General features: G+C 44.5%; 1 protein-coding gene across 3 annotated transcripts in view; it reads left to right on the forward strand.

The window, feature by feature from the left end:
* Positions 1–12,981, forward strand: part of SETD5 (SET domain containing 5) — a 65,437-nt gene extending 52,456 nt beyond the window's left edge. For all 3 annotated transcript variants that reach the window (XM_030458250.1, XM_030458251.1, XM_030458252.1), the window contains 6 exons: positions 829–885; positions 2,323–2,790; positions 4,053–4,339; positions 7,289–7,422; positions 10,469–10,542; positions 10,756–12,981. In XM_030458250.1, coding sequence (XP_030314110.1) covers positions 829–885; positions 2,323–2,790; positions 4,053–4,339; positions 7,289–7,422; positions 10,469–10,542; positions 10,756–11,352 — 1,617 coding nt within the window. In that variant the 3' untranslated portion in view covers positions 11,353–12,981. The remainder of the gene's footprint in view (positions 1–828; positions 886–2,322; positions 2,791–4,052; positions 4,340–7,288; positions 7,423–10,468; positions 10,543–10,755) is intronic.
* The last annotated feature ends 331 nt before the right edge of the window (positions 12,982–13,312 follow it).

The following is a 13,312-nucleotide window of genomic DNA, read 5'->3' on the forward strand; positions in this document are numbered from 1 at the left end:
CCACTTCTCAAATACTGTCTTCAGCTCCTCTTTCCCTAAACATCTTCCAGTAATTCCAAATTACTGGCTTTCCCTTCCCTTAATTGGTTAGAAGTTAGAAATTTTCAGAAGTGCTGAGCAGGCTGCCTAGGTGGCTGGTTCCCCTTGCTCTGAATTCTGTGGGAGAGTTAGCAGCACCCATCGAGCTAGGACCTTCCACTTTGTGTTGCTGTTGTGTTTGCAGGTTTAGTTTTATTTTCTAGTATTGTATATTTTCATTTAATAATGGAATTCTTCAGGCCTGCTGCTCACAGGCCATCAGATAAAACCATCAAAGGACCATTTTGTGCAGTGAGAGACTGCTTTGTACTAAGGACTGTTTTACAGGAATCCCTCATCTGTTTTGCAACAGGACTACCAGTCCTACATTTCATGGTGCAAACTGACAGCATCAGAAATATAAAGAATAAGATGCATATCCTAACATTTATGTGCTCTGCTTTGTGTACTAAGAGCAGGCAGAATCATAGAATTTTCAGGGTTGGAAGGGACCTTTACGATCATCTGGTTGCAGCCCCTCTGCCCCTCCCACTACATCAGGTTGCTCAGAGTCCTGTCCAGCCTGACCTTAAAAACTTCCACCACCTCTCTGGGCATCCTGTTCCAGTGTCTCACCACCCTCATGGTGAAGAACTTCAGAAGAGTTGCCATCCAGGCTGGGGCTGGTTCCTGGGATAGTCTCTGTTTAGAATAGGTGTTGCTTCTTTCTGTGCTTGTTTTGTAATTGATTTTATTTTGCTTCTTGACTTCTCAAGTAGGTGAATAACAAGATGCTTTTCCCTCCTATAGAACGTATCCTCTCCTGAGAGCTCCCCTGCACATAGGCCTGAGTCCTTGTCACCCGAGGTAATGATGACACTGTCTCAATTGCTTGTGAGACCAAGACTGTGTGTGTGTGTGTCTGCTTGTGTGTGCATTTGAGACCCTGGTGGAAGAGGAAGGATGAGAAGTTCTGAGGTGGTTGGGAATATAAGGGTGGAGCATCAGTCACAGTACAGCTGAAGAGAGTTTTTAGGGTTATCACAAGAGAGCAAACAAACTGAAGACTGCAGTTTATTATTCACTTGTTGACACTGGTGGGAAGCTGGCAGTGTGAAGACCTGATGTGTGTCTCAGCTACTGGGGTGAAGGCAAGAGTTCTGGCAACCCTGGAAATACCATAATCAACTTCAGGCCCAGCCTAGCAGAAAAGTAGGGTGTGCTATTTACTCAGTCACAGCAAAATGACTGCTGGAGAAGATAAAGGGAGAGCATTCATTAGGAGTTTGGACTTCAGAGGAGACCATGGTGCACCCAGCCTGCTCTCTTCAACCTTGATTTATCACCCATTCCCTTGCAGATATAAAATGTTGGGATGTCAGCAAAGTATTGTCTTGTTTACCTACTTGCCTGTTTTAAAATACAATGTACCTTGCTCAGAGATTGATTCATAGTAGAAAATTTGCACTCTTATACAATGGTAGATAAACCATAATACAGCAAAGAAAAAGTGCTCAGCAGTAGGGCATTGCTGTGTGTTTCCCTTAGCACTGTAGTTCTGCAAAGAGGATGAAATTGCGTCAGTTATGCTCTTTGTCTGAGGTCCTGATATATTATCATGGTGAAGGAGATGGTTGTGCCATTGCCCTGGAGGTTTTTTGGCACTTAAAGTAGATAAATGGATATACCATTGTGTCACTGCTTAGTGCTCCAGGAAATGTGACAGTGCAAAGATGGTTTTGTTAGAAAATGTAGAAATACAGTATAAATTAAATGAATGTACTATTGTTAGAGGTTGCTGAAGCTCACAATAAGTGAAAACAAATGGTTTGGAGGGTCTGGGCATTTTATTGTTAGGAAGTTAGTAGTGGCTGACTTGGGACAGTTAAGAACTTGGCTAATAAAACAGCCAATGGACAGCAAATCTTTTCTGTTCTCCCCCTGTAATGAACCTAGCTAGCACTATGTCTTAATATCAACTTTGGGACATGAGGCAACTGAAAATGCTGCTTCTGCTTCATTTACTGCCTGGGGGTAGTTCTGAGCCTTATCCTCTAGTTGCAGGAAGGGGAAGGGGTATCTTGTACCAGACAACTAAACTGGTTGTTATTTACTCTCAGTTATTCCGCTGTAGAACAGATAGAACAGTGCAGGAAAGACCAAAGGGGTAATCAGAAAGGAACTGAAAAATACTAAGCTAGCATTGTACAGAGTACTTTCTGACTTAAGTTTCTCTGCCCACCCTTGCCTGACCCTTGTCCTGACTTCCCCCCTTCCCACCTCCTATGTCCTCTGATTTTCCAGCTCTGCCTCCGGTCTGACCCAGATTTGAAGGGTGGGTACCTGGATTCCAATGCCAACACCTGCCCAGAACGACCATCGCTGCTCAGCTTTGGATCCTCTGATCTAGCTCCCCAACCCTCCATAAACTCTACTTCAGATATGAACTTCCCAGGGAAAAGTGGGGAAGCACAGATGCTGCTACGAAGCTCTGATCAGGCTTTTCGGACAGAGTTTAACTTAATGTATGCCTTCTCCCCATTGAACGCTATGCCACGTGTGGATGGGGTGTTGAGGGGATCTGCTCCTTTGGGAGAGAGGAAGCCAATGAATTCAGAAGCAGGATGCTGCAGCTCTCCTGCTGAAGGGTATTTCAGCAGGCACGAGTCAGGGCTGCTTAAAGAGACGACGCATGGATCCATGTCTCCCGGCGGTGAGAGGGCTTGTGAAGGTGTCAGATCTGCTCCCCAGAATCCACCACAAAAGAAAAAGGCAAGTATTGTTGTATTATTTTTGTAAAAGAAACCTGTAAGATTGCAGGAAGCTGAGCAGGAACAGATGGCACCATGGGGAAGACTTACAAGGAGAATGAAGAGAGCAGACTGACTAAAATGTAGGCTGGGCTGAGAAATCCAGGTATCCACTGGATTAAAGCAGTGTAAAGGTTGTTAAAAGAGAGTGAGCTACTCCTTTAGGCAAGATTTTGATGTGAGAGGTGGAAGAAAAAGACCACAATGAAAAACACATCTTCCAGGAGCTCAGGAAGGAGAGAATGATGCTCACAGCTTTCATAAACCATTGTTGAAGCAAGGCAAGATCCAGCACAATAGCACAGTGCAACCATACTTGGTGGAGGTGTTATTTATCAGGATGAAAAGGAAAAAATTCCTTACTAGGAAAGGGTGTCTAATGTTTCAAAAGAAAACGTTAGAACATTTCCATTAATATGGAAGCACTAACATTGCAATAAAATTAGGTAAGGGTTGTTTCTTAAATGTTAGCTCTTTGAAACTGAAAACAACAGGAATATTATTTAAAGAAAGCAAATTCATATTGGTTTGTAATAGCAGACCAATGACCCTCATGGGATTAAAACTAAATTAAAATTACAAACCAGGCATTGCTATGATAAAATTGGGTGCTCCTGGGACAAATAAACATATACCTGTGTAGACAGATGTATATTGATGCCTTTTCCTGTACAATGATATATATTTTTTTGCTGCGAGTGTGGTGACTTAGATCTCTTGGTTAAATGTCCATCTGGGTGGAATATCTTATTTCCATTCCATTTCTGTAGGGTTTTTTTTCCTTTGGTTTTCTTTTAAAGTTACACTAGCCTTAAAAATGTCACATTTTGAGTTTCTTTTGGAAATCCGATGTTCAAAGCTTCTATACAGGCACTGAAGGTCTTCATGTGGTCTGAGCCTCATAATAACTGTTAAGGGAAGGCACAGTCACAGGTACGTGTTCAGCTGGAAATATTTGTGTATTTTTGGTTCTGTTGTCCCTGTGTTACAGGGCTTCATTATCTGGGACTTTTTGATCTGTGCCTGTTAATGAGTGATCCAAACCCTTAGCACTTTGTGTTTTTTCTGTAGGACCCACAGATTTAGGAAAATTCTATAATCCTGGTGTACTTTTTAAGGACTTGCCTGAAAACCTAGAGTAAGAGATTTTACAGATGGCCATGTTCATCTCCCTGTCCGAGTCCATTGTGTTCCCTGGCTCATGGCTGCATTTTCCTCTCCCAGGTCTCTCTACTGGAATACCGCAAGCGGAAACAGGAAGCCAAGGAGGGAGGTGATTCAGCACGGTGTGCAGGGACTCCTACCCGACAGGGCAGCAGCAGTTCTGTGACAGACACAGATGGCAACAGCCTGACTGGCTCCACAGCACGAACCCCGTCCTCCCCACAAAGTGGCTTCTCCCCTTCTCATTCCTCCCTGCCACACGTAGAGGACATCAGCCCACCAGACTCGAGGGGGGCTGGTTCCTCAACATCACTCAGCAAATCCCAGGAGAGCATCAGCAGTAGGTGGTGAGTGTTACCCTTCCAAGCAAGCCTGAGGTTGCTCCACAGAGAAAGACCAAACTCTCTAGGGGGTATTTTCTTAACATTTCTTAACAATAAGTACAGTTGGATGGATTCAGTTTGGTCTCTTGGCATTGTTCTCTTTCATAATTGCTAAAAACTGTCAAGGATACTAGCAGCCTTCTCAGCCTGCCCTTTAGTTCTTGGTTTAGAAATCAAAAATTTGTCTGGAAAGATATGAAGTTGTCTCTCTTCACCAGTTTCTTTTTAAGGTCTCAGGCTTTCAGGTCTCACTCCTAAACTCTTGTGTGATGAGAGTTTAATCCAGGCCTTGCTCAACCTCTATTCTGTTTGAACTTGTGTGATATTAAGTCAGGACCTATTCAGAAAGAAAGCTGCAGAGCCCTCTGCAACTTCATGTTTGAGAAGCAGGGTCATTGAAACAGCTCCAGCTTCCCTGTTTCCTTGGACATATAGCTTGAAGAGCAATTGCTGAACTGCACACAGTCAGTGGCTTGCCAAAGGCGTAGGAAACACACCTCTATCATGTTACCATGAGAAGGTTTCATTAAGGGGAAAAGCTGGTCTTCAAAAGCTTTTGAAACTGATGGTGATGTCTGTTCCAAAAATTAAGTACATCAGCACTGAAGCATGGGGTGTTGCATTGTGGTGTCAGTGCAGTGATGGTTTGGGGTGTTGTGCTGGTTGTAGCTGCGTAGTACACTGGCTCTGCTCCACGCACAGACAAAAGATGTAACTTCTGTGCTGCTGATTATCCACACAGGCAGGGGCATGGTGAGGGAGGAGATGCTGGGTAATGCTGAAGGCAGTTAGAAGTATGAAATCTATGTTGAAAGTGCTTAAGTAGTACTGTTCTGTGTGAATTTGCAGGAGTTATGTATTTCCTTCCCTTTTCCATCACTCTTTGAGTGGAGATTAATAGAAAAAAAATTCTTACACCTCTCTGATATTCCTCTGTCTATCAGATGACCTTCTGCCAGATGTTGGGACAGCAGACTCAGTCAGTAGATGTTTAGTTTTTAATCATTAGTTTATAATTAAGTTTTATTCTATGCAAGTGTGCCTGTGCCCTTCTCCTCCTGTGCACTTCCTTCTGCCTGTGAAAGGGTGAAAGTAAACCCTAACAATGAAAAAAAATTTTAGTTGAGTTGTCAGCATTGGCAACCTCCCACTAGTATCATGTTTTATACTCTGCAAGCTTATTCTGCCACTCCTCAGTGGGTGCCCTGGCTGCAGTCCTCATGTGGTTTCATGAGTAAGTATTGGGTGGGAACAGAGCTTGTATTGTTGTAGGACACTGGATACAGAGTTGAAATCATGTTGATACGTTCTGAAATGGGATTAAGCAGATTTGCTGCCTTTTAAATTCTTATTCTTCTGTGTTTTAATGGGCAAGTGTAACAAATGTACAGTTCCCTTCTACTTAAAAAAAATACATTTGAGGCTGCATGTTACTGAGTTAAAGTTGTGACCCAATTTCACTTTAAATGTCAGTGCTTACAATTCAGATACATTTCCAGACATTCACAGTAATATATTAGGGACAGAAGATGATGGTGGGAACTAAAATTAAGTGCCTCAAATTTTAGAGTTGTCCAGATTTTTGCTGAATTCTACAGTATTTGCCAGTAGATTTCATTTAAAAAAAAATAAGTTTCTGTCTCTTTCAGTTGCCAAGATACAGCCATCACAATGTAAACAGATGTGCTGCTGCCCAGTAAACCCAGCCTTGCAGAAAACTGTCTCCAGCAAAACAATAGCAGCAACGAAGGTGTGAATTCACCCCCTCACCCCATTCACCTCCATGAGGTGTAAACTCTGGCCCCTTCACCCTTCTACTTCATTGAGGGGTGATCTTAAATATCTGGGCTATTTAATAAAAAAAAAAAAAAAAAAAAAAAAGGCAAGTTAATATTAAGTGCAGTTTTTAATACATCTTTAAAAATCAAAAAAGATACAGAAATCTGTTAATGCAGTGTTAGCTGCATACTTAAATGGTATGCAGTGCATTTAATATTATTATACTAAATACTTAAATTCAGGCATTTTTAAGGTGTGTGTTCTTCAGTGTGTAGGGTAAAGGCATTGTGAATCCCCAACCCAAGGGCTTTTGTCTTATAGGTTGAAACACGTTTCTAAGGAGATTTGGATGTTCCTGTCCACAGTAGATTGAATATTCACCCAGGGGCCTGGGGTTCATCTGTAGCTGTTTCTCTTTTACAGATTGACTTTAAGAGAGCCACTTCACCTGTTTTTAACCCTCAGACTAGACACTTGCAATACATAGTGGAACAAGATCTAGCACCAATCTTGACCAGAGAGGTTTTCACATTGAAAAGTAAATGGGACAAAGTAGCATTAATTAGCAGAATGGCCAAGCTAGCTCTGCACCAGGGGCATCACATTATCTGAGTGTAGTATCTTAATGCTGTATTGTCATAAAGGGTTTGGGTTTGCTTCTTTTTAGCTTGAATGAAAGTATCTGTGCATAATGATTGCATTAACTTTAAAATAATACCAGTTTTTTCAAAATGCTTTTAAATCTTGAAACCATATTCTGGGAGTAGGTGTCCAGTAATCAGATGATCTGCTGAACTGGGTGTTTATAGCATGTTTCTGATAAGAGTAAAGATTTTGTATTTCTGATGGCAGTGCTGTCATGGTAGCCAGTGACTGGCAGTCTAAAATCCCACCAGAGGCTACTTACATTCCAAAAGCAGTTCAGAAGTTTGTTCCTCATCTCTCTAGGGAGCTGGTGGTCTCTGATTCCTCCGTTTCATAGCAGGGATTTGCACTAACATCATACCAGTGAATTTAAACAGAAACTTAAACCTTGTGATTATACCAAGGGCTCTGCAGCCCCATTGTGTGTTGGTCACATTGCTCTTGGCTGTTTGACAGCAATCCTCAGCTGTTACTGGGATTTTGTTGCAGGATGGTCCCAACATCAGTGGAGAGGCTTCGAGAGGGCCGAGGCATCCTGGAGAAGGTGCTGCGGAGTGGTGCCAAGGTATCCCAGAGAAATGAATCCTCACCTTCCTGTGACAGTGCTGTTGAGAGAGATGCAGGTAGGACAATAAAACTTTTGAGCATTGAGCTGGTGGGAAATAATAGACTCAAATAACTCTGCAAGCTTGTCTGTGAAGCTAATTTTACCTTCATTTTTAAAATTATCAGTATCTTTTAAGAGCCTCCTGCAAAACGTACTTTATTGTTATTTAGATATTGCCTGAACCTATTATCCTACTTTTGCTTGACCTGGAAGACTTCCAGGTTTCTCCAGGGTTTGTATTGAAGACTACCTGCTCTGGCAGGGGCAGCTTTTCTGTCCCTGGTCACATAGGTTGAGTAGCATTGCCTCAATTTTCCCTGTGTACTGGGGTTGAAAGTGCTATAATAATTCTAGTTGGCTGAACATTCAGATAAATGTATTATCACACTAAAATGAAGGTTTAGGCTTTAAGCAGTGCTATGAACTAATTAAGCTTCCAGGCTTTACTTTTCCCTCTATAGTCTGAAGGTGAGATGTGACTTCCTGTGAGACAAACAGATCACTTCATCATTGCCTAATTTCTTGGCTGTGAAATGGAGTTGATTTTCTTTATTTATTTATTTTGTGGTCTCTTGAATGTGGTTGTTTTGCTCGGATAGATCATGCCCTCAGAACCCTGATCACTTTTGGGACTTACAGAAATGGACTATCATATTTAAATTACTTGATCTGTATGTTACCATCAGTCCTTGCTTCCTCATAGTTGAGAACTGTTGTTAGAGATTTCTGGCAGAGATGGTCACAGCTGGCTGATGATGGGTTAGGCTGGAATTACAAGTTTCAGTTACTTGGATCCATTCTTCTTCCTTGCTACATAAAGCCCATCCCACTCCAGACTGTGAAAACTTAGTGCTGTAGCTGGCAAAAATCTTTTTGTCTCTTTGATCCTAGCACAGCAAAATATTTTTTTCTTCTTTTGCATACTCTGGCAGTTTCCTCAGTAGCTTGTTCAGATTCTGTGAGCCATCTGCTTAGTAAAACAAATGAGTGGCTGAGTCCCTGCCACTCCTGGTGTCACCTGTAGGAGTTGTGAAGATACATGTTTACTCGATACTGTAACAGATAGTAACATGAGAGAAACTAAAAGCTCCAGACTTGGATGATTTGCTACTGGGGCATATAGGAATGAGATGGAATTTGTGTTCATGCCACACTTGTGAGAATTGCAGCTGCTCTCAGCTAAAGCTGTCACTTCATGTGTGCTTTGGCTTGGCATGGGCCAGTGCAGTGAAGAAAAGCTGTTCTTTATGTCCTTCCTTGTGCAGGTATTAAGAAATGGAGGAGGAAAGTTTTGGCTTGATCTTTTAAGTTTACATAAAACAAAATCAGGAAAGTTGCAGTTTATTCACCTTTTGTACTACAGTTGATAGTCTTTAACTTGTTGAAGTTTTTGCTATTAGCAGGCAATTTGCTGCCAGTAAATTGTGCAGCCCTGCTGGTGTGTCTGGCCTCTTAAGAAACAATTTTTTCCTGAAAACTTTGGATTTCTTGTGATTCTCATACTCAAATTCCATTAATCACAACCATCTCCTGGATTTAGTATTTTGTCTCTTCTGTGCTTGACTGCATAACAAAACATGCTCCAGATTTCAGGTTTTGCCTTTCTGCAGTGCAGTACTTGGAAGGTCACCCACAGCAAACATAGACTTGATGTATCAGATGTAGTTTCAGAAAATGGAATACAGCAGAGGACACATGTTGAAAGCTTCACAGCCTGGGTTCTGTGCAGGCCTTGTGCCCTGAGGAGGAACGCTTCCAAGCCTCAACAGCAGACAAGACAACTTCTTCCAGAACCCTGTTTAGCTGAACCAGCAACTGTGGTGTAGCACAGAGAGGACAAGGACTGCAGAACTGTGGGCACTGCTGACACGGGTGATTGTGCCAGTGCATCTGGTGCAAAGCCAGGCCAGTCTGGCAGAAGCACAGAGCAGACTAAGGCAGCGTGTCCTGTTTCATGGCTGAGACACATCTGTCACATAAATTGTATACTAATACCAACACTGGTTTAGCAAGGCATTTCAAATGTGGCTGCTGAGAATCCCTGAGATGCTGCAGCTAAACAGCTCTGTCTGATTAGATGGCAACATATCTCTGATGTGAAATTTTCTAGTCCTACCCGCTTCACTCCCTCCTAAAGAAAGCAGGATCCCAGCTGAACCCCTTGGATACAGTAGTAGCAACTGAAATACGCATGTGGCAAAGTGGCTGGGTCACTTGCAGTAAGTATTTCTTGCCTGCCCCAGTTCAGGTTCAGTTATTTGGTAGGACATGAAGCTCACCTATCCTCTGAGATAAAGGTGCTAGAAAGGTTTGCTCTGTCAAGAAGCAGCTTATTTTTCTTGATCTCTCATGTGGCAAAGGTGGATCATTGTGTGCTGTGCTGTTGTTACCCCTCAAACTTCAAAGCCTTTTCCTCATCTTGTCCTGTTTCTGAATTAGGCATTTCTGAGGTCTAAAAGTTACTCCTTTTGGAGGAGCTCAGTTGATTTGTAAAGCATAATCCACAAACAGCAGCAGGGGTGCTGACAGCCATGGCAGCTTAGGTTCTCAGTCTTTAGCATTGTCTGGATCTTTCTTTGAGGAAAACCTGCAGTGGGATCCTGCTGACAGTCCTCTGAGAAGGGACAGTTTCATCTCCCCAGCTGTAGCTATTGTGGATTCCTATGACCAAGGCTAAGTAGAGAGTTGCTGAGTCCTTAGAAATTATGTTCTGCCTCTCATATCTTTCTGGAAAGTGAAGGAAGCCCAGGCTGTGGCTGTGAGGTGCAGCTGTTCAGATATTCTGTCCAAGACAGGTGAGCTTTGGGCTACATGACCAAACTGGGGAAAGGAAAACTTCTGTTCTAATGTGTGGCTGATGAGTACACATTAAATTTTACAGTTGCCTTTTGCTAGGGTTCTTCAGCTTCTGCGGGGCTGATGGCTGGAGAAAGCTGCTCCTGTCTCAGCTGTAGCTGGATGCAGAACAAGACAGCTGGGGTGTGTGCGGCTGTAATTTGAAAGGGAGCTGCTGTGGCCTCAGTTCAGGGAGTGAGCTTTAACATCTTGCCTGTACATTGCAGACACAGCAGGAGGAGACACTCCAGAAACCCACAAAGGACCAGCAGTTTACAGTCCTTCTCGATACAGCTACCAGGTAAATTATTTAATATATTATCTGCCTGTTTTGAAATAAAGCTTTTGACAGGATTACAGGGGAAAACTGGGTTTGTCTGCCTGTTATTCCCTATCCTGCAGTACCTCTAAGCACCATTGGCATGAAAAGGAGATAGGAAACAGAGAAGTCAGTCTGACATGTTTTGTCTTCTTTTTTTTTTTTTTTTTTTTTTTTCCCACTGGACCTGTTCAGCTCCTGCAGTCTGACAGTCCCCAGGCAGAGTCGCAGTCCCTTCTTCAGCAGAGTTCCTCCCCTTACAGAGGACACCTTACTCCATCTCCTGGATACAGCTATCGAGCAGCAGCACAGAGGACAGGACACAGCCTCTCGCATGGCTCCTCAGAATCATCCCTCTCCTCCACCTCCTACTCCAGTCCTGCCCACTCGGTCTCCACAGACTCCTCTGCCCTGTTTGCAGGGAATTCGGGTTATTACAGCAGCCAGCAGCACTCTGGCAGCATCAGCAGCAGCCTCCTGAAGAAGAGCTGCCCTGCTGCTGCCAGCCCAGCACAGCAGACAGCTGTGGACTCTCTTTCCTCCGAGTCGGGCTCCCAGCCCTGCACAGGCACATCAGGCTCCACCTCTGCTCCCCAAAGTGCTCGGTCACTACAGTCAGACTTGCGGACTTGCCTGCAGAGTTCTGGGCAGTCTGTGCTCTACCAGGGCTCCCGGGGGGCAGTGATCTCCAATGCACAACACTATCCACACCGTGGGGGCAGCAGTGTCCATCAGTACAGACTTCAGCAGCTCCAAGGTTCTGGAGTAAAGACTCAAACGGGACTTTCCTAGGGCCATCTGGACTCCAGGAGGACAAAACTGCCCATAGCTCCTTCCAGTCACCTCTGGAAGTGGCCCCTGGGCCAGTGTTGGGAGCTTGCACCTGATGCTGGGGTGCCAGGGGTCAGAGGCTGAGGTCTGAAATGCACGGGTGAGGTTTGTGAGCAGTATTGGCCTCTGGCCAAATAGGAGAACACAGGTTTCTGTGAGGCAGAGACTGTAGCAAAGCTGTTCCCTTGATGTGTGGGTACATTGCAAAACAAAACAAAACAAAAACCCCAACAAACAAACAAGAAAAACAAAAAAAAAGCGCAAATGGTTCAAGTGCAATGACTGTGGTGCAGCCTGTGTCTCTGGTCCGTGCCCATGGCCATAGTCACTCATGCAGTACGGACGTCTTTTTGAATATGAAAGCAGTTTAAAGAATACATTGGGGAAGTTGAACTCCAGTCCCAAAGCTCTCTTTATAGGTCAGGTTCTCAGTGCATTCTGGGGAGGGTTTTAACCCGTTACAACCATTCCAGTCACAAGCAGTTGAGCGCACACAGCTGCCTTTGGGCCTGAATCACCACTGCCATGGGCAGAGCTTTTTCCGAGACAGCGGAGTCTCTGCAAATGTGAACTAGCAGGGGGTGGGGGGCCGGAGTGTGTGTGCCTGTTGCTGCAGAGGGTCTGGGATGCACTGTCATGTGCTGCTCTGTCACAGGTCTGTGAGTGGGAGCATTGCTGGGGCCAGGGGGTGTCTGGCTGCCCAAAAAGCCAAGTGGTGCTGTGGCCTGTGGGGGCTGCCTGGCTGAGGAACAGGGGCTGCAGAGAGGTGGTGGTGGGGTGGTGGTGGGCACCCCTGTGGGTGTGCTGAGCCAGGGGCTCTCCATGTAGGATGTCTGTCCCAGCCTCTGTCATCTGCCGAGTGCAGCAGCAGAGCCAGCCTGGACACAGTGCGCTGTCTGTTCAATTCCATACGTTTGCCAGCTTCTTTCTCACTTGTTTACTGTAATATCGGGCGTGTTTTTATTTATCTAATTTTATATTCAGTTATAACCATAGTAGGTTAGCTAATATACGACAGGTGTCATCCCTGGTGCTGCAGTGGAACTTCTCCTTTCTCTTGGATAACATAATGCTGTGAGCCTGTCTCCCCTGTCTTTTCAGATGCACAGTCTTCTTCCTTTTTTTTAGGACTGTTACAGGTTTCTCTAATTCACAACTGAAATCAGGTGTTTGTTCAACCTAGGGGAGACTTTTAAAATATTGAAACAAAGAATAACTTTTCTCACACTGTCTGGCTGTGAGCGTGTTGGGATGGAACTTGTCACCCGCCGTTGGGTGTCTGTATACTGTATAAAATAGGTGTAAACTTCACATGGCTTAGCCCTGGGGGTGCAGCCTCCCCTTTCGTGCTCTGAGCACCACGGGGCAGGCGGGCTCTGCCCTGCCAGGCGGCAGGAGGGGGGCAGGGAGGCCCTGCCCAGAGGCTCTGACACCTTTGGACACAGCAGGGGGGCAGGAGGGAGGGACCCTGGAAAGCTCTTGGAAAGGTGGGGGCTGTAGCTTCTTACTCTAGTGGAGTTTTTACACCATGCTGTAACATTTGAACTTTCACAAGAGATGTAATAATTTTGATAATAAAAATACTTAACTTGAAAACCAGTGTTTTTGAAAGTCAGTTTCTGTTTCTGTGCCATCTCCAGCACTGATGCTTAGGTTGGGGAGTGAGGGTGTGCATGTTGGCATCTCTTCTTCCCTGCAGGATGTATGAACCCCTACAGGAGCAGCCCTGCAGACCATCCTTTTTGCCAGGACTTTGGGTGAAACCAGGGACTTCTCTGGCAGCTACAGATCCTGAGGGAAGAGGAATTCCCTGAGCTTGTGGCTGCCCTTCTGCTCGTTTCCTCACCCCAGCTCATTTGTGAGGAGACAGAATGGAGAGTGTCCCCCTGTACTACTACACCTGCTTCAAAACCTGGTTTCA

The sequence above is a fragment of the Calypte anna genome, chromosome 12 (assembly GCF_003957555.1).
Source record: "Calypte anna isolate BGI_N300 chromosome 12, bCalAnn1_v1.p, whole genome shotgun sequence".
Classification (NCBI taxonomy): domain Eukaryota; kingdom Metazoa; phylum Chordata; class Aves; order Apodiformes; family Trochilidae; genus Calypte; species Calypte anna.